Raw genomic sequence first — 26759 nt, forward strand, 5'->3', positions numbered from 1 at the left:
GAAGTATACAGATTGCTACAGACTAGTCTGTTTTTGACAGATTCTGTTTTTGTTGAGTTGGTTGCTTGTTTTGATGAAACTATGGATAGTATCGGGGGGTACTATCCATGGAAAAGTGAGAATACAGTAGCCCAACACCAATATAAATATAAGTCAAGATTTATACAGTACCTAAAGAGGTGGTAGTTTGTTTTCTTGTGCTAATGTTATCCCGAGTTTCTCTTTAAGTTTTGTGTTGTGAAGTTTTCAAGTTTTGGGTGATGTTCTCATGAACAAAGAGATAAGGAGTGGAAAGAGCTCAAGCTTGGGGATGCCCAATGCATCCCAAGCCAAATTCAAGGACACCAAAAAGCATAAGCTTGGGGATGCCCCAGGAAGGCATCCCCTCTTTCGTCTTCAATCCATCGGTAACATTACTTGGAGCTATATTTTTATTCACCACATGATATGTGTTTTGCTTGGAGCGTCTTGTATCGTCGGAGTCTTTTTTTTGTCACAATCATCCTTGCTGCACACCTTTTTGAGAGAGAGAGACATGCACTCATCGTGATTTTACTAGAATGCTCATAGTGCTTCACTTATATATTTTGACCTAGATAATTTTGATCTATATGTTTCACTTATATATTTTAGAGCACGGTGGTGCGTGACTTGGTAGTTGGCTTATGCTATGAAAGTAGTTCCAAAGGTGATAGGTACCCAAAGAGGATACAATAACCTCCATCTTCATGTGCATTGAGTAGAAAGAGAAGTTCTTATTCCTCTCAATTAGTTTTGAGACGTGGAATTGGTAATATTAAGAGTTATGTTAGTAGGGTATTGTGAATCTAGAAATAATTGTGTTGAAGTTAGTGATTCCCGTAACATGCACATATGGTGAACCGCTATGTTACGAAGTTCGAGCATAATTGATCTATTGATTGTCATCCTTTGCATTGCGGCCGGGATCGCGCGATGGTTAACACCTACCAACCCTTCCCCTAGGAGTATGCGTTTAGCACTTTGTTTCGATTACTAATTAAAACTTTTGCAACAAGTATGTGATTTCTTCATGACTAATGTGAGTCCATGGTATAGATGCACTTTCACCTTCCACCATTTCTAGCTTCTCTAGTGCCGCGCAATTCTCGCCGGTGCACAAACCCACCATATGCCTTCCTCAAAACACCAACCATACCTACCTACTATGGCATTTTCATAGCCAATCCGAGATACATTGCCATGCAACTCCCACCGTTCCGTATCATGACTTGTGCCGTCACTCTCATATTGTCATTGCATGATCGTAAGATAGCTAGCAAGATGTTTCAACGTCATACGCCAAGCTAGATCGTTGCACATCCCGGTACACTGCCGGAGGCATTTCCTATAGAGTCATCATCGTTCTAAGCTTTGAGCTGTGAGTAAATAAAAGTGTGATGATCATCATTATTAGAGCATTGTCTCATGTGAGGAAATAAAAAAAAGAGGCCAAAGAGCCCAAATAAAAAAAGAAAAAGAAAAGAGGCCCAAGAGCCCAATTAAAAAAAAGAGAGAAGGGACAATGCTACTATCTTTTTCCACACTTGTGCTTCATAGTAGCACCATGTTATTCATGATTGAGAGCTTCTTGCTTTGTCACTACCATATGCTAGTGGGAATCTTCATTATATAACTTGGATTGTATATTCCAATGATGGGCTTCCTCAAAATTGCCCTAGGTCTTCGTGAGCAAGCAAGTTGGATGCACACCCACTAGTTCTCCTTTTGAGCTTTCACATACTTATAGCTCTAGTGCATCCCTTGTATGGCAATCCCTACTCATTCACATTGATATCTATTAATGGGCATCTCCATAGCCCTTTGATGCGCCGAGTCAATTTGACCATCTCCTCCTTTTTGTCTCACAACCACCACCACACTCTATTTCCCCTATAGTGCTATATCCATGGCTCACGCTCATGTATTGCGTGATAGTTATAAAACGTTTGAGAAAGTAAGAGTGCGAAAACAATTACTTGGCCAATACCGGGGTTGTGCATGATTTACATTAGTTATGTGAGGATGATGGAGCATAGCCAGACTATACGATTTTGTAGGGATAACTTTCCTTAGCCTTGTTATTTTGAAAGTTCATGACTACCTTGCTAATTTGCTTGAAGTATTATTGTTTCATGTCAATAGCAAACTATTGTTTTGAATTTTACGGATCTGAACATTCATGTCACACGAAAGAAGTTGCAAAGGACAACTATGCTAGGTAGCATTCCACATCAAAAATTCAGTCTTTATCACTTCCCTACTCAAGGACGAGCAGGAGTTAAGCTTGGGGATGCTTGATACGTCTCCAACGTATCTACAATTTTTGATGGTTTCATGCTATTATCTTGTCAAACTTTGGATGTTTCGTATGCCTTTTATATCTTTTCGAGACTAACTTATTAACTCAGTGTCAAGTGCCAGTTCCTGTTTTTTACATGTTTTTGACCCCTTCCACAGAAGGATTTTAAACGGAGTCCAAACGGAACGAAACTGCCAAAAAGATTATTCCCGAAACAGAAAAAATCGGGAAGCCTGAGAATCAGGGCAGGGGGCCACCAGGAACCCCACAAGCCCCCTAGCCGCGGCCAAGGGGGCCCGCGCCTTCCAGGCTTGTGGGCTCCCTGGGCCACCTCTGCCCTAGGTCTTTCGCCTATAAATTCCCTAAAATCCTAGAAAAAATTAGGAGATCATCGAAAGTACTTTTCCGCCGCCGCAAGCTTCTGTCTCCGGAAGATCCCATCTTGGGCACGTTCTGGTGCCCTGTCGGAGGGGGATTCGGATACGGAGGGCTTCTTCATCAACACCATGACCACACCGATGATGCGTGAGTAGTTCACCATACACCTACGGGTCCATAGCTAGTAGCTAGATGGCTTCTTCTCTCTCTTGGATCATCAATACAAAGTTCTCCATGATCTTCATGGAGATCTATCTGATCTATCTTGTTTGTCGAGATCCGATGAATTGTGGATTTATGATCAGATTATCTATGAATCTTATTTGAGTTTCTTGTGATCTCTCTTATGCATGATTTCATATCCTTGTAGTTCTCTTCGAGTTGTGGGTTTTGTCTGGCCAACTAGATCTATGATTCTTGCAATGGGAGAAGTGCTTGGTTTTTGGTTCATACCGTACGGTGACCTCACCCAGTGATAGAACGGGCAGCGAGGCACGCATCGTGTTGTTGCCATCAAGGGTAAAACGATGGGGTTTTCATCATTGCTTTGAGATTATCCCTCTACATCATGTCATCTTGCTTAAGGCGTTACTCTGTTCATCATGAACTCAATACACTAGATGCATGCTGAATAGCGGTCCATGTGTGGAGTAATAGTAGTAGATGCAGAAAGTATCGGTCTACTTGTCTCGGACGTGATGCCTATATGTATGATCATTGCCTTAGATTTCGTCATGACTTTGCGCGGTTCTATCAATTGCTCGACAGTAATTTGTTCACCCACCATAATATTTTCTATTTTGAGAGAAGCCTCTAGTGAACATTATGGCCCCCGGGTCTACTCCACACCATATTTTCAGCCTTACTCTTTTTCTTCGTTGCACTTTCCGCCTTCAGATCTCACTTTGCAATCAATCTTGAAGGGATTGACAACCCCTTTATAGCGTTGGGTGCAAGCTCTTTGTGTTTGTGCAGGTACTCTAGACTTGACGAGATTCTCCTACTGGATGGATACCTTGGTTCTCAAACTGAGGGAAATACTTACTGCTCCTGTGTTGGATCACCCTTTCCTCTTCAAGGGAAAAACCAACGCAAGCTCAAGAGACGGCGGAAGGATTTCTGGCACCATTGCCGGGGAAGGACTTTTGTTACCGTAGGAGAAGAATTTCTGGCACAGTTGCCGGGGAGGATCAAGTCAAGAACTCATCCAAGTAAGTGTCGCAAACTCATCTCTTGCATTTACTTTGTTTGCCAGTTGCCTCTCGTTTTCCTCTCCCCCACTTCACAAATTTTCCTTTTCCATTTGCCTTTTCGTTCGCCCTTTTTCTCACTTGCTCTTTGTTTGCTTGTGTGCTTGCTTGCTTGCGAAAGTCACCATGACTGAAAACACCAAACTTTGTGACTTCTCGAATACTAATAATAATGATTTTATTAGTAATCCGATTGCTCCCGCCACTAGTGCGGAGTCATACGAAATCAATGCCGCTTTCCTGAATCTTGTTATGAAAGAGCAATTTTCCGGCCTTCCTAGTGAAGATGCCGCATCCCATCTTAACACCTTCATTGAGCTTTGCGGTATGCAAAAGAAGAAATATGTGGATAATGATGTGATTAAATTGAAGCTTTTTCCTTTCTCGTTGCGAGATCGAGCAAAAACTTGGTTTTCGTCTTTGCCCAAAAATAGTGGAAGGACTTTTGTTGCCGTAGCAAGCGTCAGAGCCCCAAACTTTCAAGAAACGACATCTCAGGTTTCTCCAAACCATAGTTCATACTATGTCATCTCAACCGAATTGTGCGGTGCCCTATTTAAAGTGAATGATGTTGTCTCTAATGCATAACCCATAAATGATAGTGGTAATTTGATAAGAGACATCATAGTATGCAGCATATAAAATAGGGCGCGGCTATGACGTTCGGACACACCATCAAACTATGGTGTTCTAGGTGGCATGAATTGCAAAACAATTACCACATTGTCTTAACTATGTACCAAAAACTCACAACTCAGATATCTATCTCAATGATCATATCGTAGACAGTTTATCCTCTTGCCACGACGATCTTTACTCTGAAATAGCTTTGAACTTTTCAATATCTCAGACTTGTGATTCATCAAGTAAATACTCATGTATCTACTCAAATTGTAAGTGAAGTAAGAACATAAAGATATCCACTGCGTGCCTTAGCACTCATTGGACTAGACACATCAAAATGCATTGCTTCCAACAAGTTTCTTTCTTGTTCCATGTGGTATGATTTTGCATGTCTCAAGTGATTCAAAATCAAGTGAATCCAAACGATCCATCCGCATGGAGTTTCTTCATGCGTTTATACCAACAGGTATGGTTTGAATGTCTCAAACATTTCAAAAATGAGTGAGTACAAAGATCCATCGGCATGGAGCTTCTTCATGCATTTTACACCAATATGACTCAAGTGGAGTGCCATAAGTAAGTGATACTATCATTATTACTTTGTATCTTTTGGCACCAATATTCTGAACATGTGTAACACTACGATCGAAATTCAATAAACCATTGAGGGTAATTATTCAAGCAAATAGAATAACTATTATTCGCTTTAAACGAATAATCGTATTGCAATAAACACGATCCAATCATGTTCATGCTCAACACAAACACCAAATAAAAATTATTTAGGTTTAACACCAATCCCGATGGTAGAGGGAGCGTGCGATGTTTTGATCACATCAACCTTGGAAACACTTTCAACACGTATCGTCACCTCGCCTTTAGCTAGTCTCTGTTTATTCCGTAGCTTTCATTTCGAGTTACTAATCACTTAGCAACCGAACTGGTATCCAATACCCGCGTGCTACTAGGAGTACTAGTAAAGTACACATCAATATCATGTATATCAAATATACTTCTGTCACGAGAAAGTTCCATTTTAAGTCAATATCTCTCTTCATAAAAGAACCGGTACAAGAAGTATCAAGCATGGTGCGATCATCATGAGAAAGCCGAGCATAAAAGTTCTGAATGATAATTTCTCTCAAGAGCTCATGATTGGGGCATGAATATAACATTGATTTAAGCCTCCCGCAATCTTGAGCGATGCTTTCTCTGTCACGAGGCCAAAAATTGTAAATATAATTCCGATAATGATCTACTAAATGCATAGGATAAAACTTTTGATGAAATTCCAATTTCAACCAATTGTAGTCCCATGATCCAGTATCGTCACATAGCATATACCATGTCAATGCCTTATCCTTCAAAGATAAAGGAAATACCTTCTTATTTACCTCATCCTCGGACAAACCTGCAAGCTTAAATAAACCACAGACCTCATCTACATAGATTAGATGCAAGTCTGGATGTGATGTTCCATCTCCTGTAAAAGGATTAGCCAGCAGTTTCTCAAGCATACCCGAAGGAAATTCAAAGAAAATATTTTCAGTAGGTGCAGAAGGTTGAGGAGCAACTATTTGTGCTTCCGTTCGAGGTGGTGATACCCCGAACAAGCCCCTCAAAGGATTAGTATCCATAGTGACAAGTGACAATAAATTTCAGCACACTATATGAATGTTTCCTTACCAAGTTCCACTTACCAAAGGCGCTTCACTCCCCGGCAACGGGGCCAAAAAAGAGTCTTGATGACCCACAAGTATAGGGGATCAATCGTAGTCCTTTCGATAAGTAAGAGTGTCGAACCCAACGAGGAGCAGAAGGATCTGACAAGTGGTTTTCAGCAAGGTAATATCTGCAAGCACTGAAATTACCGGTAACAAGTGATTGTATGGTGAGATGATTCGTAGCAAGCAACAAGTAACAAAAGTAGCAAAGATGCAGCAAAGTGGCCCAATCCCTTTTGTAGCAAGGGACAAGCCTGGACAAAGTCTTATAGGAGGAAAAACGCTCCCGAGGACACACGGGAATTTCTGTCATGCTAGTTTTCATCATGTTCATATGATTCGCGTTCGTTACTTTGATAGTTTCGTATGTGGGTGGACCGGCGCTTGGGTACTACCCTTACTTGGACAAGCATCCCACTTATGATTAACCCCTCTCGCAAGCATCCGCAACTACGAAAGAAGAATTAAGACAAAATCTAACCATAGCATTAAACTAGTGGATCCAATTCAGCCCCTTACGAAGCAACGCATAAACTAGGGTTTAAGCTTCTGTCACTCTAGCAACCCATCATCTACTTACTACTTCCCAATGCCTTCCTCTAGGCCCAAATAATGGTGAAGTGTTATGTAGTCGACGTTCACATAACACCACTAGAGGAAAAACAACATACAAGACATCAAAATATCGAACGAATACCAAATTCACATGACTACTATTAGCATGACTTATCCCATGTCCTCAGGAACAAAATTAACTACTCACAAAGCATAATCATATTCATGACCAGAGCGGTAATGAGTATCATCAAGGATTTGAACATAAACTCTTCCACAAAATAATCCAACTAGCATCAACTACAAGGAGTAATTAACACTACTAGCAACCTTACAAGTACCAATCGGAGTCGTGAGACGGAGATTGGTTACAAGTGATGAACCAGGGTTTGGAGATGAGATGGTGTTGATGAAGATGTTGATGGCGACGAGTCCCCTCCGATGAGAGGAGTGTTGGTGATGACGATGGTGACAATTTTCCCCTCCGGGAGGGAAGTTTCCCCGGCAGGATCGTCCTGCCGGAGCTCTAGATTGGTTCTGCTCAAGTTCCGCCTCGTGGCGGCGGCGAATCCTCCGAAAAGTTCCCTCTTTATTTTTTTTCCGGACGAAACCCTTCATATAGCAAAAGATGAGCGCCGGAGGGGCAACAGGGGGCCCACAAGCCCCCCAGGCCCGGCCAGGGGGGTAGGCTGGGCCTGGAAGGCTTGTGGCCTCCAGGTGGTGCCCCTCTAGTACTTCTTCCGCCCATTATTTTTTATATATTCCCAAAAAATTCCACATTGATTTTCACGGCTTTTGGAGTTGCAAAGAATAGGCATCTCAAACTTGCTCCTTTTTCAGGCGAGAATTCCAGCTGCCGGCATTCTCCCTCTTCATGTAAAGCTTGCAAAATAAGAGAGAAAAGGCATGAGTATTGTACCTCGAAGTTTAATAACAGCCCAAAAAGCAATAAATATCAACATTAAAGCATGATGCAAAATGGACGTATCAACTCCCCCAAGCTTAGACCTCGCTTGTCCTCAAGCGAAGGCCTAGATCAATAAACATGACCACATGTTTAGGGAGAGAGGTGTCAACAAAACAAGATACGAACATGCAGGCATCATGATCAAGATTAGAACAGCAATACCAACATATAATCTCTCATGCTAAAGTGAAAATCCTTCACAAAGTAAAGCATGAATCAAGAACCTTACCGATAATCAACAACCGATAGCCTTTAGTCATAGAAGCAATTGCAATTTATCACAACATTAGAAAGAGTCAAATAAGAGCTTGTAAAGCAAATCAACATACTCAATCATCTTTTCGTTCTCTACAATTGCTACTACTCACGTGGTACTCATGAGATCAAAGTTTCAGCTGGACACAGAGAAAGATAGGGGCTTATAGTTTTGCCTCCCAACTACTTACCTCAAGGGTAATGTCAACAACAATAATTCATGAATACTTACCTCCAAGTTGACATATGAATATAGATCTTTTCCTAGCATGTGAGGTTAGCCAAGATAAAGGCGAAACAAGGAATTGGTGAAGATCACCATGACTCTTTCAAGGGCAAAAAGTAAAGGTACAAGATAGGCCCTTCGCAGAGGGAAGCAGAGGTTGTCATGCGCTTTTGAGGTTTGGATGTGTGTCCTCTTAGTGCGGAGGAATGTCACTTTATATTGCCTCCTGTGATAAAGAACTTTATTATGCAGTCTGTCGCTTTTATGTCTTCCTCATCACAGGTTCGTACAAAGCTTATTTTCCGCACACTAATAGATCATACATATTAGAGAGCAATTTTTATTGCTTGCACTGATGACAACTTACTTGAGGGATCTTATTCAATCCATAGGTAGGTATGGTGGACACTCATGGCAAAACTGGGTTAAAGGTTTATGGATGCACAAGTAGTATCTCTACTTGGTGCGGGAGTTTTGGCTAATATGAGGTGGAAGCAATCGTCACATGCTAAGGGATCTCTTATCATATAACATTGTTCGAAACCAAGCAAACACAATTCATTATGTTGTCTTCCTTGTCCAACATCTACTTCTAGGCATGTAATAATTTAGTGAGTGTTCACAATCATAGATGGTGTCAAGGATGATATATTTATATGTGAACCTCTCCTTCTTTATCACTTCCTATTAATTGCAACAATGACCAAGGTCTATGTTTGTCTACCCTCAACAAGTTTCAATCATCATACTTTTTAGATGTGAAGCCATCACTTCCCATAATATCACTATATGATCTTTCATGCTTTTGTTCTTTCTCGATCTTTTTAATCATGGCAAGAGGCAAAGCCCTTCAACTAAGATAATCTTTATTATATGGCTCACGAGCTCGAATACATCGGGGGTGACACAAAGCAAAACTCAAGACTAAAACACTAAGACCTTTATTCTACTAGAGAAAGAGAAAACTGAAAAGGAACAAACTAAAACAAAGGTAAATGCAAAAGATATGATGGTGATATGATACCGGGGCAACTCCCCCAAGCTTGGCACAAGCCAAGGGGATTGCCCATACCCATGCTGAGTTGTCTTCCTTTGGAGGTGATGTTGGAATAATGCCCTAGAGGCAATAATAAATATAGTTATTATTATAATTCATGTATCAAGATAATCGTTTATTATCCATGCTATAATTGTATTGAATGAAGACTTATATACATGTGTGGATACATAGACAAAACACTGTCCCTAGCAAGCCTCTAGTTGGCTAGCCAGTTAATCAACGATAGTCAGTGTCTTTTGATTATGAACAAGGTGTTGTTGCTTGGTAACTGGATCACGTCATTAGGAGAATCACGTGATGGACTAGACCCAAACTAATAGACGTAGCATGTTGATCGTGTCATTTTATTGCTACTGTTTTCTGCGTGTCAAGTATTTGTTCCTATGACCATGAGATCATATAACTCACTAACACCGGAGGAATACTTTGTGTGTATCAAACGTCGCAACGTAACTGGGTGACTATAAAGATGCTCTACAGGTATCTCCGAAGGTGTTCGTTGAGTTAGTATGGATCGAGACTGGGATTTGTCACTCCGTGTGACGGAGAGGTATCTCGGGGCCCACTCGGTAATACAACATCACACACAAGCCTTGCAAGCAATGTGACTTAGTGTAAGTTAAGGGATCTTGTATTACGGAACGAGTAAAGAGACTTGCCGGTAAACGAGATTGAAATAGGTATGCGGATACTGACGGTCGAATCTCGGGCAAGTAACATACCGAAGGACAAAGGGAATGACATACGGGATTATATGAATCCTTGGCACTGAGGTTCAAACGATAAGATCTTCGTAGAATATGTAGGATCCAATATGGGCATCCAGGTCCCGCTATTGGATATTGACCGAGGAGTCTCTCGGGTCATGTCTACATAGTTCTCGAACCCGCAGGGTCTGCACACTTAAGGTTCGACGTTGTTTTATGCGTATTTGACTTATATGGTTGGTTACCGAATGTTGTTCGGAGTCCCGGATGAGATCACGGACGTCACGAGGGTTTCCGGAATGGTCCGGAAATGAAGATTGATATATAGGATGACCTCATTTGATTACCGGAAGGTTTTCGGAGTTACTGGGAATGTACCGGGAATGACGAATGGGTTCCGGGAGTTCACCGGGGGGGCAACCCACCCCGGGGAAGCCCATAGGCATTGAGGGTGGCGCACCAGCCCTTAGTGGTCTGGTGGGACAGCCCAAAAGAGCCCTATGCGCATTGGAAGAAAAATCAAAGAGAAAAAAAGGAGGAGGTGGGAAAGGGAAGAAGGACTCCACCTTCCAAACCAAGTAGGACTCGGTTTGGGGGGGAGACCTTCCCCCTTGGCTCGGCCGAAGCCTTTAGGGGTCCTTGGACCCCAAGGCAAGGCTCCCCTTCTTCCCCCTATATATACGGAGGTTTTAGGGCTGATTTGAGACAACTTTGCCACGGCAGCCCGACCACATATCTCCACGGTTTTACCTCTAGATCGCGTTTTTGCGGAGCTCGGGCGGAGCCCTTCTGAGACGAGATGATCACCAACCTCCGGAGCGTCGTCACGCTGCCAGAGAACTCTTCTACCTCTCCGTCTCTCTTGCTGGATCAAGAAGGCCGAGATCATCGTCGAGCTGTACGTGTGTTGAACGCGGAGGTGCCGTCCGTTCGGCACTAGATCGTGGGACTGATCGCGGGATAGTTCGCGGGGCAGATCGAGGGACGTGAAGACGTTCCACTACATCAACCGCGTTCACTAACGCTTCTGCTGTACGGTCTACAAGGGTACGTAGATCACACATCCCCTCTCGTAGATGGACATCACCATGATAGGTCTTCGTGCGCGTAGGAAAATTTTTGTTTCCCATGCGACGTTCCTCAACAGGTGATGGTGGTGGAGTTGTTGCAACATGGGCTTGATCTTCCGTATTCCAAGGGATAGGTGCTTCATCATGGAAAGATGAACGAGTCTCCGGAATCCTCAAATTTGTAGCCAACCGTATTGATTGAAATCTATACTCATACACATAGTTTTGGTTCTGCGGGTCATGGATCTGGGCCTGGAGTTGATCAATCTTGTCATAGAGCCTGGAGAGGTGCTTCCCAATGACATTGGCATAAATCATGTGCTTGTTGGTGAACTCCGTGATCATCATGTGGTTGGCGTTAAGTCCATGCTCCACCATCCCTTGGCACTTGAAGAGTTGTTGCTCCATTGCTTCGATCCTCGTAAGAGACATCATAGAGCCCAAAAAGCAATAAATATCAACATGAAACCATGATGCAAAATGGACGTATCACCTATTTAAAGTGAATGCAGCTGTCTCTAATGCATAACCCCAAAACGATAACAGCAAATCGGTAAGAGACATCATAGATCGCACCATTCCTAACAAAGTACGATTACGACGTTCGGACACACCATTACGCTGTGATGTTCCAGGTGGTGTCAACTATGAAACAATTCCACATTGTCTTAAGTGAGCACCAAACTCGAAACTCAGATATTCACCCCCACTATCAGACCGTAGGAACTTTATCTTCTTGTTACGATGATTTTCGACTTCACTTTTAAATTGCTTGAACATATCAAACGTTTTAGACTTGTGCTTCATCAAGTAGACATAACCATATCTACTCAAATTGTTAGTGAAGGTGAGAAAATAACGATATCCTCCGTGCGCCTCCACACTCATCGGACCGTACACATCGGTATGTATGATTTCCAACAAGTCACTTGCACGCTCCATTGTTCCGGAGAACGGAGTCTTAGTCATCTTGCCCATGAGGCATGGTTCACACGTGTCAAGTGAATCAAAGTCAAGTGACTCCAAAAGTCCATCGGAATGGAGTTTCTTCATGCACTTTACACCAATATGACCTAAGCGGTAGTGCCACAAAAACATGGCGCTATCATTGTTAACTCTAACTCTTTTGGTCTCAGTGTTATGTATATGTGTATCATCGCTATCAAGATTCAATATGAACAATCCTCTCACATTGGGTGCATGACCATAAAAGATATTACTCATAGAAATAGAACAACCATTATTCTCTGACTTAAACGAGTAACCATCTCGCAATAAACAAGATCCAGATATAATGTCCATGCTTAACGGAGGAACTAAATAACAATTATTTAAGTTCATAACTAATCCTGATAGTAAGTGAAGTGAAACTGTGCCGACGGCAATTGCATCAACGTTGGAACCATTTCCCACACGCATCGTCACTTCATCTTTCGCCAGCCTTCGTTTATTCCGCAGTTCCTGTTTTGAGTTGCAAATATGAGCAAAAGAACCGGTATCGAATACCCAGGCACTACTATGAGAGTTGGTTAAGTACACATCAATAACATGTATAACGAATATACCTGATTTTTCCTTGGCCGCCTTCTTATCAGTCAGATACTTGGGGCAGTTGCGCTTCCAGTGACCCAGTCCCTTGCAATAATAACACTCTGTTTCAGGCTTAGGTCCAGCCTTGGGTTTCTTCATCGGATTGGCAACAGGTTTGCCGCTCTTCTTGGAGTTACCCTTCTTGCCTTTGTCGTTTCTCTTGAAACTAGTGGTCTTATTGACCATCAACACTTGATGCTCTTTCCGGAGTTCTGACTCTTCGACTTTCAGCATCGCGAATAACTCGCCGGGTGACTTGTTCATCCCTTGCATGTTATAGTTCAACACAAAGCTCTTGTATCTTGGTGACAGTGATTGAAGAATTCTGTCAGTGATAGCCTCTTGCGGGAGTTCAATCCCCAGCTCAGCTAGACGGTTTGAGTACCCAGATATTTTGAGCACATGTTCACTGGCAGACGAATTCTCCTCCATCTTGCAAGCATAGAATTTATCGGAGGTCTCATACCTCTCGATCCGGGCATTCTTCTGAAAGATAAACTTCAACTCCAGGAACATCTCATATGCTCCATGACGCTCAAAGCGACGTTGAAGTCCTGGCTCTAAGTCATACAAGACTGGACATTGAACTACTGAGTAGTCCTCCTTACGTGTTAACCAAGCGTTCTTAACATCTTGGTCAGTCGTAGCGGGTGGTTCATCTCCTAGCGCAGCATTAAGGACATAATCCTTCTTCCCAGCTTGCAGGAGCAACTTAAGATTACAAGCCCAGTCTACAAAGTTGCTTCCATCATCTTTCAACTGAGATTTCTCTAGAAACGTATTAAAATTCAGGGTGACTGTCGCGTGAGCCATTGATCTACAACACAAATATTTCAAAGTGGACTTAGACTATGTTCAAGATAAATAGAGTTTAACTAATCAAATTACTTGTTAAACTCCCACTCAAAAACTACATCTCTCTGGTCATTTGAGTGGTACATGATCCAAATTCACTAACTCAAGTCCGATCATCACGTGAGTTGAGAATAGTTTCAGTAGTAAGCATCTCTATGCTAATCATATCAACTATACGATTCATGCTCGACCTTTCGTTCTCATGTGTTTCGAGGCCATGTCTGCACATGCTAGGCTCGTCAAGTTTAACCCGATTGTTCCGCGCGTGCAACTGTTTTGCACCTGTTGTATAACGTTGAGTCTATCACACCCAATCATCACGTGGTGTCTCGAAACGGCGAACCGTAGCAACGGTGCATAGTCGGGGACAACACAATTTCGTCTTGAAATTTTAGTGAGAGATCACCTTATAATGCTACCGTCGTTCTAAGCAAAATAAGGTGCATAAAAGGATTAACATCACATGCAATTCATAAGTGACATGATATGGCCATCATTTTGTGCTTCTTGATCTCCATCACCAAAGCACCGGCATGATCTTCTTGTCACCGGCGCCACACCATGATCTCCATCATCATGTTCTCCATTAATGTGTCGCCATCGAGGTTGTCGTGTTATCTATGCTATTACTACTAAAGCTACGACCTAGCAATATAGTAAACGCATCTGCAAACACAAATGTTAGTTTAAAGACAACCCTATGGCTCCTATCGATTGCCATAGCATCGACGTGCAAGTCGATATTAACTATTACAACATGATCATCTCATACATCCAATATATCACATCACGTCATTGGTCATATCATATCAGAAGCATACTCTGCAAAAACAAGTTAGACGTCCTCTAATTTGTTGTTACATGTTTTACGTGGCTGCTATGGATATCTAGTATGATCGCATCTTATTTACGCAAAAAACCACAACGGAGATGTGCAAACCTCTCCAAGGATCGCCTCGGTCAAAACTAATTCAACTAAAGTTGGAGAAACCGACACCCGCCAGTCATCTTTATGCAACGAGGTTGCTTGTCAATCAATGAAACCAGTCTCTCGTAAGCGTACGGGTTATGTCGGTCCGGGCCGCTTCAATCCAACAATACCGCCGAATCGAGAAAATACTAAGGAGGGCAGCAAATCGAACATCACCGGCCACAAAACCTTTTGTGTTCTACTCGAGATAACATCTACGCATGAACCTGGCTCTGATACCAGTGTTGGGGAACATTGCATGGGAAACAAAAAATTTCCTACGCACATGAAGACCTACCATGGTGATGTCCATCTACGAGTGGAGATTTGGATCTACGTACCCGTGTAGATCGCACAGCGGGAAGCATTAATAAACATGGTGGATGTAGTGGAACCTCTTCACGTCCCTCGAACCGTCCCACGAACCGTACCACGATCCGTCCCACGATCCGTTCCGGTCTAGAGCCGAACGGACGGCACCTCCACGTTCAGCACACATACAGCTCGACGATGATCTCGCCCTTCTTGATCCACCAAGAAAGACGGAGAAGTAGATGAGTTCTCCGGCAACGTGATGGCGCTCTGGTGGTGGTGATGATCTACTCCTGCAGGGCTCCGCCCGAGCTGTGCAGAAATCCGATCTAGAGGTGAAACTGTGTGGTATAGGCTAGAGTTGCACGTGGCAAAGTTGTGTCTCAAAAAACCCTAAAGCACCACTATATATAGGAGGGAGGGGGAGGGGCTAGCCTTGAGGCACAAGGCCTCAAGGGTGCGCCGGCCACCAGGAGGAGGAGGACTCCTCCTGCAATTCGGTTTGGGAAGGAGGAGTCCTCCTCTTCCTTCCCACCTACCTCTTTCCTTTTTGTTTTTCTTTTCTTTTTGGTATTTCCTTATGTGGCGCCATGGACTCCTTGGGCTGACTCCATGATACGTCTCCAAGTGCTAGTTATTATCCTGTCAAACTATAATTTTTGATGGTTTCATGCTATTATCCTGTCAAACTTTGGATGTTTTGTATGCCTTTTATATATTTTTTGAGACTAACTTATTAACTCAGTGCCAAGTGCCAGTTCCTGTTTTTCCATGTTTTTGACCCCTTTCAGAGAAGGATTTTAAACGGAGTCCAAACAGAACAAAACTGCCAAAAAGATTTTTTTTCGAAACAGAAAAAGATCGGGAAGCCTGAGAATCACGGCAGGGGGCCACCAGGGACCCCACAAGCCCCCTAGCCGCGGCCAGGTGGGCCCATGCCTCCCAGGCTTGTGGGCTCCCTGGGCCACCTATGCCCTAGGTCTTTCGCCTATAAATTCCCTAAAATCCCAGAAACAATCAGGAGATCATCGAAAGAACTTTTCCGCCGCCGCAAGCTTCTCTCTCCGCAAGATCCCATCTAGGGCACGTTCTGGTGCCCTGCTGGAGGGGGATTCGGATACAGAGGGCTTCTTCATCAACACCATGACCTCTCCGATTATGCGTGAGTAGTTCACCATAGACCTACCGGTCCATAGCTAGTAGCTAGATGGCTTCTTCTCTCTCTTGGATCTTCAATACAAAGTTCTCCATGATCTTCATGGAGATCTATCCGATGTAATCTTCTTTTGCGGTGTGTTTGTCAAGATCTGATGAATTGTGGATTTATGATCAGATTATCTATGAATCTTATTTGAGTTTCTTATGATCTCTCTTATGCATGATTTCATATCCTTGTAATTCTCTTCGAGTTGTGGGTTTTGTTTGGCCAACTAGATCTATGATTCTTGCAATGGGAGAAGTGCTTGGTTTTGGGTTCATACCGTGCGGTGACCTCATCCAGTGAGACAAGGGGTAGCGAGGCACGCATCGTGTTGTTGCCATTGAGGGTAAAAAGATGGGGTTTTCATCATTGATTTGAGATTATCCCTCTACATCATGTCATCTTGCTTAAGGCGTTACTCTGTTCGTCATGAACTCAATACACTAGATGCATGTTGGATAGCGGTCCATGTGTGGAGTAATAGTAGTAGATGCAGAAAGTATCGGTCTACTTGTCTCGGACGTGATGCCTATATGTATGATCATTGCCTTAGATATCGTCATGACTTTGCGCGGTTCTATCAATTGCTCGACAGTAATTTGTTCACCCACCGTAATATTTGCTATTTTGAGAGAAGCCTCTAGTGAACACTATGGCCCCCGGGTCTACTCCACACCATATTTTCAGCCTTACACTTTTTCTTCGTTGCACTTTCCGCCTTCAGATCTCACTTTGTAATCAATCTTGAAGGGATTGACAACCCCTTTATAGCATTGGGTGCAAGCTCTTTGTGTTTGTGCGGGTACTCAGGACTTGACGAGATTCTCCTACTGGATTGATACCTTGGTTCTCAAACTGAGGGAAATACTTACTGCTCCTGTGTTGCATCATCCTTTCCTCTTCAAGGGAAAACCAACGCACGCTCAAGAGATGACAGAAGGTTTTTGTCGCCGTAGCATTCCACCAGTCCACTAAGGACTTGTGGCGCCACCCAAGGGCCTTGGGCTCACTCCCGGTTGGGTGGGCCCCTCCCGGTGAACACCCGGAACCCATTCATCACTCCCGGTACACGGCCTGAATTTCCCGAAACTTTCCGGTGACCAAATGAAACCATCCTATATATCAATCTTCGTTTCCGGACCATTCTGGAAACCCTCATGACATTCGTGATCTCATTCGGGACTCCGAACAACATTCGGTAACCACACATATAACTCAACTATACTAAAACATCATCGAACCTTAAGTGTGCAGACCCTGCGGGTTCGAGAACTATATAGACATGCCCCGAGGCACTCCTCGGTCAAATATCCAATAGCGGGACCTGGATGCCCATATTGGATCCTACATATTCTCCGAAGATCTTATCGGTTGAACCTCAGTGTCAAGGATTCATATAATCTCGTATGTCATTCCCTTTGTCCTTCGGTATGTTACTTGCCCGAGATTCGATCGTCGGTATCCGCATACCTATTTCAATCTCGTTACCAGCAAGTCCCTTTACTCATTCCGTAATACAAGATATCGTGACTTACACTTAGTCACATTGCTTGCAAGGCTTGTGTGTGATGTTTTATTACCTAGTGGGCCCCGAGATACCTCTCCGTCACACGGAGTGAGAAATCCCAGTCTTGATCCATACTAACTCAACGGACACCTTCGGAGATACCTGTAGAGCACCTTTATAGTCACCCATTTACGTTGTGACGTTTGATGCACACAAGGTATTCCTCCGGTGCCAATGAGTTGTATGATCTCATGGTCATAGGAACAAATACTTGACACGCATAAAACAATAGCAATAAAATGACACGATCAATATGATATGTTCATAGTTTGGGTCTAGTCCATCACATGATTCTCCTAATGATGTGATCCAGTTATCAAGTGACATGATATGGCCATCATTTTGTGCTTCTTGATCTCCATCACCAAAGCACCGGCATGATCTTCTTGTCACCGGCGCCACACCATGATCTCCATCATCATGTTCTCCATCAATGTGTCGCCATCAAGGTTGTCGTGTTATCTATGCTATTACTACTAAAGCTACGACCTAGCAATATAGTAAACGCATCTGCAAACACACATGTTAGTTTAAAGACAACCCTATGGCTCCTATCGGTTGCCATAGCATCGACGTGCAAGTCGATATTAACTATTACAACATGATCATCTCATACATCCAATATATCACATCACGTCATTGGCCATGTCATATCACAAGCATACTATGCAAAAACAAGTTATACATCGTCTAATTTGTTGTTGCATGTTTTACGTCGCTGCTATGGGTATCTAGTATGATCGCATCTTACTTGCGCAAAAACCACAACGGAGATGTGAAAATTGCTATTTAACCTCTCCAAGGATCGCCTCGGTCAAAACTAATTCAACTAAAGTTGGAGAAACCGACACTTGCCGGTCATCTTTATGCAACGAGGTTGCATGTCAATCGATGAAACCAGTCTCTCGTAAGCGTACGGGTTATGTCGGTTCGGGCCGCTTCAATCCAACAATACCGTCGAATCGAGAAAAGACTAAGGAGGGCAGCAAACCGAACATCACCGTCCACAAAACCTTTTGTGTTCTACTCGAGATAACATCTACGCATGAACCTGGCTCTGATACCACTATTGGGGAACGTTGCATGTGAAACAAAAAAATTCCTACGCACACGAAGACCTATCATGGTGATGTCCATCTACGAGTGGAGATTTGGATCTACGTATCCTTGTAGATCACACAGCAGGAAGCGTTAAGAAACGCGGTTGATGTAGTGGAACGTCTTCACGTCCCCCGAACCATCCCGTGATCCGTCCCTCGATCCGTTCCAATCTAGAGCCGAATGGACGGCACCTCCACGTTCAGCACACGTACAACTCGGCGATGATCTCGACCTTCTTGATCCAGCAAGCAAGACGGAGAAGTAGATGAGTTCTCCGGCAGCGTGATGGCGCTCCGGTGGTGGTGGTGATCTACTCCTGCAGGGCTCCGCCCGAGCTTTGCAGAAATCCGATGTAGAGGTGAAACTGTGTGGTATAGGCTAGAGTTGCACGTGGCAAAGTTGTGTCTCAAAAAACCCTAAACCACCACTATATATAGGAGGGAGGGGGAGGGGCTAGCCTTGAGGCACAAGGCCTCAAGGGTGCGCCGGCCGCCAGGAGGAGGAGGACTCCTCCTCCAATTCGGTTTGGGAAGGAGGAGTCCTCCTCTTCCTTCCCACCTCCCTCTTTCCTTTTTCTTTTTCTTTTTCTTGGTATTTTCTTATGTGGCGCCATGGACTCCTTGGGTTGACTCCACCATTCCACTAAGGACTTGTGGTACCACCCTAGGGCCTTGGGCTCACTCCCGGTTGGGTGGGCCCCTCCCGGTGAACACCCGGAACCCATTCGTCACTCCCGGTACACTGCCGGAATTGCCCGAAACTTTCCCGTGACCAAATGAAACCATCCTATATATCAATCTTCGTTTCCGGATCATTCTGGAAACCTTCGTGACATCCGTGATCTCATTCGGGACTCCGAACAACATTCGTTAACCACACATATAACTCAATTATACTAAAACGTCATCGAACCTTAAGTGTGCAGACCCTGCGGGTTCGAGAACTATATAGACATGCCCCGAGGCACTCCTCGGTCAATATCCAATAGCGGGACCTGGATGCCCATATTGGATCCTACATATTCTCCAAAGATCTTATCAGTTGAACCTCAGTGTCAAGGATTCATATAATCCCGTATGTCATTCCCTTTGTCCTTCGGTATGTTACTTGCCCGAAATTCGATCGTCGGTATCGGCATACCTATTTCAATCTCGTTACCGGCAAGTCCCTTTACTCGTTCTGTAATACAAGATCTTGTGACTTACACTTAGTCACATTACTTGCTAGCCTTGTGTGTGATGTTGTATTACCGAGTGGGCCCCGAGATACCTCTCCGTCACACGGTGTGACAAATCTCAGTCTTGATTCATACTAACTCAACGGACACCTTCGGAAATACCTGTAGAGCACCTTTATAGTCACCCAGTTACGTTCCGAAGGTTGATGCACACAAGGTATTCTTCCGGTGCCAGTGAGTTATATGATCTCATGGTCATAGGAACAAATACTTGACACACAGAAAACAATAGCAATAAAACGACACGATCAATATGCTACGTTCATAGTTTGGTTCTAGTCCATCACATGATTTTCCTAATGATGTGATCCAGTTATCAAGTGATAACACTTGCACATAGTCAGAAAACCTTGACTATCATTGATCAACTGGCTAACCAACTAGAGGCTTTCTAGGGACATTGTTTTGTCCATGTATCCACACATGTATCTATGTTTTCATTCAATACAATTATAGCATGGATAATAAACGATTATCTTTAAATGGGAAATATAATAATAACTATTTAGCATTGCCTCTAGGGCATATTTCCAACAGGATGACGTGGTAAGAGTATATGTATTGGTAGTGCCTTTTTTCCTTTCTCACATACTCATTGGCCTTTTGGCCCGGTTGGATGAGATGACCAAAGACAACTTGTACCTTTGATCGACGCTTCACTTTGAGATGATGATAAGGGACCCGAAGGGAGGGGCCCCTCTCTTACCTCCTTTCCTCTCTATAATAGTGGAGAGGTCTCTCGCAGGGTGCTCCCGTCCCATCCTCACTCTTCTCCGATGGTAATATCAGGTGAAGCGGAGGCGGTGGAGTAGCTTGGGTTAATCATGTGCATATTAGGGCTAGGTCCTTTTGTCCTCTTGTGTCATGTGCAACTGACAGGGGTAACGTCAGTGAATCCCTAAATTGGTTTGATGTGTCCATGTTTGGAGGAAGCTTCAGTCTCGTTCTTGACTCCCGATGCCACCACAACGATGGATAAGGAGGAGGGAAGTGGCACATAGCTGGAGACCATGGAGCCCATGATTAAAGGTGAGGTCTCATAAGAAGCTTTGGTGGCAGTCGTCGATGGTCGGTCTTTCATGGCATAGCCTTTGATCCTTCTGGTCGAAGGGCGGCTAATACCATTCCTTTTGACTTGGCTACCTAAGGAGAGATAGTGTAGCTTCGGCTCAACATTTGTGATTTTATTTTCTCGGCGTGCGTTGCTAGTGGAAGGGGGGCTCGGCTTGGCTGCCTAAGGAAAGGCAGTGTAGCTTGGTCTCAATGTCTATGTTTTCTTTCTTTGGCGTGCACGCTGCTAAAGGGAAGCTATGGAGGTCCCATCGTCTCAAGCGGCATATCCCGAGTAACGGCAAGATTGCCGACGTGAAGAAGCTAATTTGGGTCGCTCACATCTTCTTCGATTATCTGAGGTCCTCTTCGCATAAGTCAAGGAGTTATCTCTAAACTCCATTTTTATTTGAGACCTAATGTAAACAAATCGGCTGTCACCGCTTCGGGGTCCTTCCAACCCCTTCGACAAAGAGAAAAAGAAAACATGTGGCATTTATATTTGTTTATTTCTTTTTATTTGGGACCTAATATAAACTACCACGTATCGTCGGCTTCCCGGTCCTTCGAGTCCCAACCTTCGGAAAAAAAAAACTTATGACATTTATGTTTGTACATAAAATTATTTTTATTTAAGACTGACGTGTACCATCGCTTCCGGTTCTTCGAGATCCTTCCTCAAGAAGAAAAAGAAGACGCGTGGCATTTATATTTGTATAAATATAACGGATTATTTTAATCCAAGCATTTATACCTTTCTTGGTATGCATTCCTTAAAATAAAATAAACCCCAACAAGTTCCAACAAGCGGAACAAACTTCAGCATCAGCACGATTTTTGAAAAAGAAATTGAAAGAAATGGAAGCGGCCGGGGAGGACTCTGTAGCAGCCACCTCCCCGCCGACTCCTCCTCCTCCGCCACCGCCGCCGCCGCCGCCGTCGCCTACCTCTAGGCCACCGGCCGTCACCCAGGCGCGGCCAATGGAGGCGCCGACGGGCCTGCACAGGCTGCGGGGCCCGTCCCCTATCGTGTGGGCCATGCGCACCCGCGTCGCGCCGCCGCCGCGGCTCGCCGAGCCGATCTCCCGCCCGGTCTACCCTCCTCTGCCCCCGCCGCAGGCTCCTTTGCCGGAGAGGAGGCGCCGCGGGCGCCCCCGCAAGGTCGCCTGCCTGCCGCCACCGCCGGGGCTCGGGCCGCCGCCGGGGTTCGCGCCCTCGCCGGCTGCGCGGCCGGCCCCGGCGGCGACCGCCAACGGTGAGCCCTTCTCGCCCTGATACGTGCTCATGGATGCTCGACCGCGTACCGTCCGCTGACATCCTCGCTTGTCGCCGTGGACAGGGTATGGGGAGTTGGGCGGGCTCCAGCCGCACGTGCTCACCATTGCCGCCGGAGAGGTATGCTGCTTGACTCTCTGTTCATGTACAATTAGAACTGAAACTACTCCCTCTGTTCACAAATACGAGTATAAGATGTTCTAACTTTTTTCTGAATCCGATGTATGTAGACACGTTTCAGTGTGTTGGTTCACTCATTTCAGTCTGTATGTAGTCCATATTGAAATACCCATACATCTTATACCGGAGCTGTTCATTGCTCTAGTTGCAGCCTAGTTGGACTTTTATTGTCACAATTGTTTGCACCATAGGACCTCGGTTGCAATCTGTAATCTTCAAAGAAAAGGGGCCTTTATAAGTTTATTATTGCTTTGACATAAAATTGGAAACGAGGCCAATGCTTACTGTTTATCCCATTGATGCAAATGAACCTATGAGCTGAACCAAACACTCATGACAAGTGGGATGGAATGAAGTCAGTACCCAATTTCAGCAGAAGTGAATCTATATTTTATTTTGACACGAGTTATACAGTCATATCTCTAGAAGGAAAGAGAAGATAAAGGTCAATAGAGCCAGAACACTGCACAGAAGAACATGTGTTTGCCTTAGCCCGTGGGTTTCCTTTTGCTGCGAAGGGTGGAACTGGACCCTCCCGTTTCTATAAACATGATTTGCATAGGTCTTAACATTTGGATGAACCTCATAACAGAGGGGCAATATTTCGCCCCTCAACATACTCCCTCGGATTGAATGTGGCAAGAAATTTCATCACCTGAAAATCCTTCTGCAGGATATCATATCAAGGGTCATGGCGGTCTCACAGCTAAATTCGAAGGCCATCTGCATTCTTTCAGCTCTTGGGTCTGTTAAGGAAGCAGTTCTAGTCCAGCCATCTGGTGTCACTCTAACTCACAAGGTTTGACCTTGGCTCCTCAAGATTTAACATATATTTTTCACAATTATTCAACATCGCAAACATCATTAGCATGAATTCTAAAGATGGAAATGTGAGTCAAGTGATTGTTTTGAACAAGTAAATGTCAGTGTCAAATTACATGAAGAAGGCCTGTGGGGAACATTACAGTTTTTGTCTGAGTTATTTGTGATTACAGAGGTCCATGTTTCCGAGTGAGCACAGTTTTCTTATGAGTTCTATTCATCCATTGAAAATTGGTTTTCATAACTCTTAATTCAACTTCTGCAGGGTCCTTTAGAAATCATCCGGCTGTCTGGATCCATTTTGACATCTAATGACCATCGATCTCTGCGTATTACCCTTGCTTCCGTCAATAGTCTTGTGATCAGTGGCATTATAGCTGGACCTCTCATAGCTGAAACTCCTGTCCAGGTATGTAAAGATGTTAGGACGTGTAAAACTTTTCATTTCATTTATGTAAACAGTTATTTGGTGTTCAATCCCGCTTCAGACGCTTAAGCGTCGCTTAAGCGACAAGGCGCCCTGGCAGCGCCTTAGATATTTGCCCGCTTTAGGCGCTTAGGCGTCGCTTAAGCATTAGAGCGGGTGGTGCTCGCTTTGGGTCGCTTTACCGCTTTATAAACAATGTTCGTCGTAGAAGAAATATGTTAATGAGCAAGTGTTATCTCCTACTCCCTCCGATCCATAATAAGTGTTGTAATTTTTGTTCAAATTTGAACTAAAACCACACCACTTATTATGGATCTGAGGGAGTACAAAATAGCTTGCTTCTTTCTAGAATATAAGAAACTGCATTCTTCAATTTCAGCCCTTTTGATATATGCCTACATGAAACAGACAAAGTGATAATAGCAGACCATAATTTATTTAATATGCTTCTTTCAGGCAATTCTTGGAAGCTTTCACAACAGTGCGTTCTCTCCAAACAACGCACCTAGGGCAACCATGGCGTGTTATCCAAACAAGCAAGGTGCCACCGGAAATGGCAACACTCTACCCAGTGATCGTTCCAATCCACAATTTGCATCTCGTACTTTGGTGGGACAGAATGAATCAAGTGACATTGATGTCAAGCCCTTTGTCGGATTGGTTAATCCAAATCCAGAATATGCATCTCGTACTTCCATGGAACAGCGTGAATCATATATGGTTGGTGTCCAGCCCTCAAACCAAAATAGTTTGCTTCTTTCTACTCCCTCTGTTCCTAAATATAGGTCTTTTTAGAGATTCCACTACGGACTACATACGGAGCAAAATGAGTGAATCTACACTCTAAAGTATGTCTATATACATCCGTATGTAGTCCGTACTGATATCTCTAAAAAGACTTATATTTAGAAAGTGAGGGAGTAGAATATAAGGAGCCGCATTCTTCTATTTCTGTCAGTTGTTATATGCCTACATGAAACAGACAAGTGATGACAGCAAACCATGATTCAGTTACTAAGTTAAAATATGCTTCTTTCAGGCAATTCTTCGAAGCTTTCACAACAGTGGATTCTCTCCGAACAACACATCTAGGGCAGCCATTGCGTGTTATCCTAATATGCAAGGTGCCACCGGAAATGGTAACACTCTACCCAGTGACTTTTTCTACCCACAATATGCATCTCGTACTTCCGTGGAACAGCATGGATCAAGTGAGGTTGATGTCAAGCCCTTTGTTGGATTGCTGAGTCCAAATCCAGAATATGCATCTTGTACTCGCGTAGAACGGTACGAATCAAGCGAGGTTGATGTCAAGCCCTTTGTCGGACTGGTTAACCCAAACCCAGAATATACACCTCATACTTCCATGTTGCAGAACGAATCAGGCGAGATTGATGTCAAGCCCTTTATTGGAGTTGTTAGTCCAAATCCAGGACATGCGTCTCTTACCTCAGCGGAACAGAATGAATCAAGTGAGATCGATGTTGAGCCATCTCTTGGAGTGTCTTAACAACATCGCGCCACTGTATTTGATTGAACTCGATCATGTGATACATTTACCCTCTCAAGATGGTACAAAAGCTCATGTGTTAGGTAGTTGTGCTTTTCGTGACCACCGTGTAACTGAGTTTAGTCATAGTCTTTTTTTCTTTTCTTCTGTTGATAGAGTGAACATTGTATGTACTCTTGGTTTTTTTTTTCTGTTGATAACTATGTTGGTCAGCTTCATATACTGAGTACCAGTCGGCACCAGTGTCTTCCGGTGATCGGATTTGTTGGTATGCCTCGGGCGCAAGTAGGCACGCGATCTTGAGCTGAACCAGTCCCTTGCATTGCATGATCTGGAAGGCAGTTTGTGGGGGCCTGAGAGTGTGCTGCCACTGCCATAGGAGGGCAAGAACGGCCTGAAGATTCAAGGTCTGCCGGAGCTCGAACTTGATGCCATGATCGATCTGCCGGGCGGACTTTGCGCCATTCTCATCAAGCGAAGATCGATCTCCGCATGTAAAATGATGCCTTTGAATCTTGGCGATGTAACAGAGTCGTTCATTGTGTTTTGCTTTGTACCACCGACCAATGTACTGGACGGAGATGCAACTGTGAGTTGGAACATCATGTTGGTCTCAGGATAAATGTCAGTCTATAAACTCCAGTCCACCAGAGCCTGATAATATCATCTGCATATAATGAGCCTGATAACACAGGCATGAGTAAGGAGTGTAGTACAGATGAAGAAACTCCATTGCTACATCTCCAAGCTATCTCAAACTTTTCTTCTTCTTTAGTTCAGGTGAATGGATCTAGAGTGGGTGGATGCAGAGGTGGTAATGCATAGGAGGAATCTTGATGGCCTCTATACGTCTGTGTGCATGATCCTCCAAGGAAGTGGTAAAAACCACTCCCCCCGTTCGTAAACATAAAACTTGAGACTTCGATAGAGACTACATACGAATCAAAATAAATGAATCTGTGCTTTAAAATGCGTCTATATACATCCGTATGTAGTCCGTATTAAAATCTCTATGCGGTCATATATTTAGAAACGGGACGAATAGTGTTGTTGTTACCTTCATGGAGATCAAACCAATCCCATGGCACATCAGATAAGATAGTAGAAGAATCAGTAAACAGATATAGTAGTAGAGAATAAACTTGTCCAGGAGGCAGACAGATCCTTATTATTTCCAACAGATTAGATATAATCTGTCAGCAAGTTGATATAAGACCGGTCAAACGTAGGGCAGCTTAATCTCATGGCTCAACAGTGCAGTGGCAGGGATAGCTGTTGAGTAAGTAGTAGCACTAAACTGTAGTCTAGTACCCCAAACACTTTTGCTGTGCTGCTGCACATGGCGTGCATGTGATGTGATCTGCCCAAGCAACGACAACATCTAGACAGTGTCTAGTCTAGTGTGGGAACTCCATTGCTGCATCTCCAAGTTAACTCATCGAGATCGCGTCAGTGGATCTAGAGAAGAATCTTGATGGCCTCTCTGTAGTCTGTACTATGTCTGGGTGGCATAAACTAGTGCTGTT

General features: G+C 43.9%; 1 protein-coding gene across 1 annotated transcript; it reads left to right on the forward strand.

Annotated features, from left to right (window-relative positions):
* The first annotated feature begins 21985 nt into the window (after positions 1 to 21985).
* Positions 21986 to 25451, forward strand: LOC123449965 (AT-hook motif nuclear-localized protein 8-like). Its single transcript, XM_045127353.1, has 6 exons — positions 21986 to 22274; positions 22359 to 22414; positions 23148 to 23273; positions 23562 to 23705; positions 24180 to 24443; positions 24763 to 25451. The coding sequence occupies exons 1-6, from the start codon at positions 22001 to 22003 to the stop codon at positions 25231 to 25233; spliced, it is 1335 nt and encodes a 444-aa protein (XP_044983288.1). The 5' UTR covers positions 21986 to 22000; the 3' UTR covers positions 25234 to 25451.
* Positions 25452 to 26759: the final 1308 nt, after the last annotated feature.

This window comes from Hordeum vulgare, chromosome 4H (assembly GCF_904849725.1).
Source record: "Hordeum vulgare subsp. vulgare chromosome 4H, MorexV3_pseudomolecules_assembly, whole genome shotgun sequence".
In the NCBI taxonomy this organism is placed as follows: domain Eukaryota; kingdom Viridiplantae; phylum Streptophyta; class Magnoliopsida; order Poales; family Poaceae; genus Hordeum; species Hordeum vulgare.

Excerpts from the sequence above, each read along its gene's own strand:
- LOC123449965 (XM_045127353.1), top strand. The coding sequence starts at position 22,001 with ATGGAGGCGCCGACGGGCCTGCACAGGCTGCGGGGCCCGTCCCCTATC. Across the intron at positions 22,275-22,358 it reads CCCGGCGGCGACCGCCAACG|GGTATGGGGAGTTGGGCGGG; the intron begins GTGAGCCCTTCT and ends CGCCGTGGACAG. Across the intron at positions 22,415-23,147 it reads TCACCATTGCCGCCGGAGAG|GATATCATATCAAGGGTCAT; the intron begins GTATGCTGCTTG and ends ATCCTTCTGCAG.